Source organism: Rhagoletis zephyria, unplaced genomic scaffold (genome assembly GCF_001687245.7).
Source record: "Rhagoletis zephyria isolate East Lansing unplaced genomic scaffold, Rhagoletis_zephyria_1.1 Rzeph_scaffold_07174, whole genome shotgun sequence".
In the NCBI taxonomy this organism is placed as follows: domain Eukaryota; kingdom Metazoa; phylum Arthropoda; class Insecta; order Diptera; family Tephritidae; genus Rhagoletis; species Rhagoletis zephyria.
The window spans coordinates 1-2012 of NW_016164257.1; the positions used below are offsets into that span (position 1 = coordinate 1).

The following is a 2012-nucleotide window of genomic DNA, read 5'->3' on the forward strand; positions in this document are numbered from 1 at the left end:
CACCACATCTCCTCATCAGACTTCTTTTTCTAGACTTCAGCAGGGAAGCCTCCTGCGAATTCGATGTTCAAAGTCAGAAGCGTTAACCACTGAGCTATGTACATCCCGTAAACTCTTGTTGCTAATTCATTTTCCTTATTCAACCAACTACTATCAAGTGCANAAAAAGAAGTCTGATGAGGAGATGTGGTGATCTCCGAAATAGTGCTATAACTTCTACCGCTTAGACTTTGTTGCTTTTTCAATTTTTCCTAATAAACAATCGTGGTACAAAGCTCAATAAAAATATTAAAAATAAAATGTTAACAAGCCACAATAACATTGACAAATAAAATTACGTTTAGACACCAGACTACAAGTGTTNAAAAATAGTAAAAATAAAATGTTAACAAGCCACAATAAAATTGACAAATAAAATTACGTTTAGACACCAGACTACAAGTGTTGGTGAACTTTGTTTTTAATCGAGGCATCCATTTGGACACGACTCCCCGAAATCATTGGGCTGCCTCAGCCAACAACGGCAGGAAATCGGCAAATATTGGGCGATGCTTTAACTGCGAGCAAGGACGATTCATTCCGGAGATCACCACAACGGCGGCACAGCAGCATGTACAACAGCGCCCAACAGCAACAACAACGCGCGACAGTAACAACAACCGCCACAGCAGCGGGTTCAACAACGCGCGACTACAGCAACGCCGCCGCCATAGAAGCGGGTGCAACACGCGCTACAGGAACAACAGCAACAACACGCGACAGTTACAATGACGCGCTACAGCAACAACAGCAACAACAACGCGCGAACGTAATAACAACCGCCACAGCAGCGGGTTCAACAATGCGCGACTACAGCAACAACGAGCGACAGTTACAACAACCCGCGAGAGCAACAACAAGGCGCGAATCCAACAACGCGCGACAACGACAACAGGCGCGAAAGGAACAACACGCCACAATGACAGCCACGACAACGGTGCGCGAAAGCAACAACAACGCGCGATTACAGCAACAAAGCACGACATCAACGACGCGCGACAGCAACACCCCGCCACAGCAGCGGGTTCAACAACGCGCGACTATAACAACGACAACCGCCAAAGCAGCGGTCACCACAGGAGCGACAACAACGCCGCTATAGCAGCGGCTAGTGCAACGATGACAACAACGCCCGAAACCAACAACGCGCTAAAGTAACAGCCACGACAACGACGCGCGATAGCAAAACAACGCGCGACAACAACAACGCGCGACTGCAGCAATGACGCCGCCATAGAAGCGGGTGCAACACGCGCTACAGCAACAACAAAGCGCGACAGTCTACAACAACGCGCACAACCACCAGCTCTAACAACTACCAGCTATAACAACCACCAACAACGACACTAGAAGCGACTACAACAACAGCAGTGCCACACACAAGCCTGCTCCAACGGCGGGTGAGTCCCAACTAAGGGAAGTTGGTATATGTAGCTTATTATAAGGAGCTTGTTCATTCAAGAAAAACAAAATAAAAAAAGAAGAAATATGTAGTAGAATTAAATTGTGCTAAGAAAGCAAATTAGATACACTAAAAAAAAAACTTGGAGTAAACCAAAATGTAAACGAAACAAAACCTGAAAAAAAATTTAGTAGTAGTAAACAACTAAAATTTCTAAGTGAAGGCTAACTAAGGACTAATAGCGTATCAAAAGGCATATATATATATTTACTCAGAATAAGGATACTGAAGATTTAAAATAAGATCAGTGTAAATAAACGTAAGAAAACGCGGGGATTTAACAGAATAGAGAGTAAACGTAACAAGTTAGGATTGATTGACTTAGATTAAATGGAATAAAATAAAATTAATTAAAATAAAATAAAATAAAATTCAATAACGTTCAATTAAATCAAATAAATTTTATCAAATTAAGTCAAGCTTAATAAAATAAACTATATTTTTAAATAAACAAATAAATATAACCGCGGAGTAAAATGAATCGCATTTAAAATATACTAATATAAATTAT

At 41.4% G+C, this 2012-nt stretch overlaps 1 protein-coding gene across 1 annotated transcript; it reads left to right on the forward strand.

Moving 5' to 3' along the window:
• Positions 1–610: 610 nt before the first annotated feature.
• LOC108373948 (uncharacterized) lies at positions 611–1141 on the forward strand. Its single transcript, XM_017629896.1, has one exon. It carries the CDS (start codon positions 611–613, stop codon positions 1139–1141), a length of 531 nt encoding a protein of 176 aa, XP_017485385.1.
• The last annotated feature ends 871 nt before the right edge of the window (positions 1142–2012 follow it).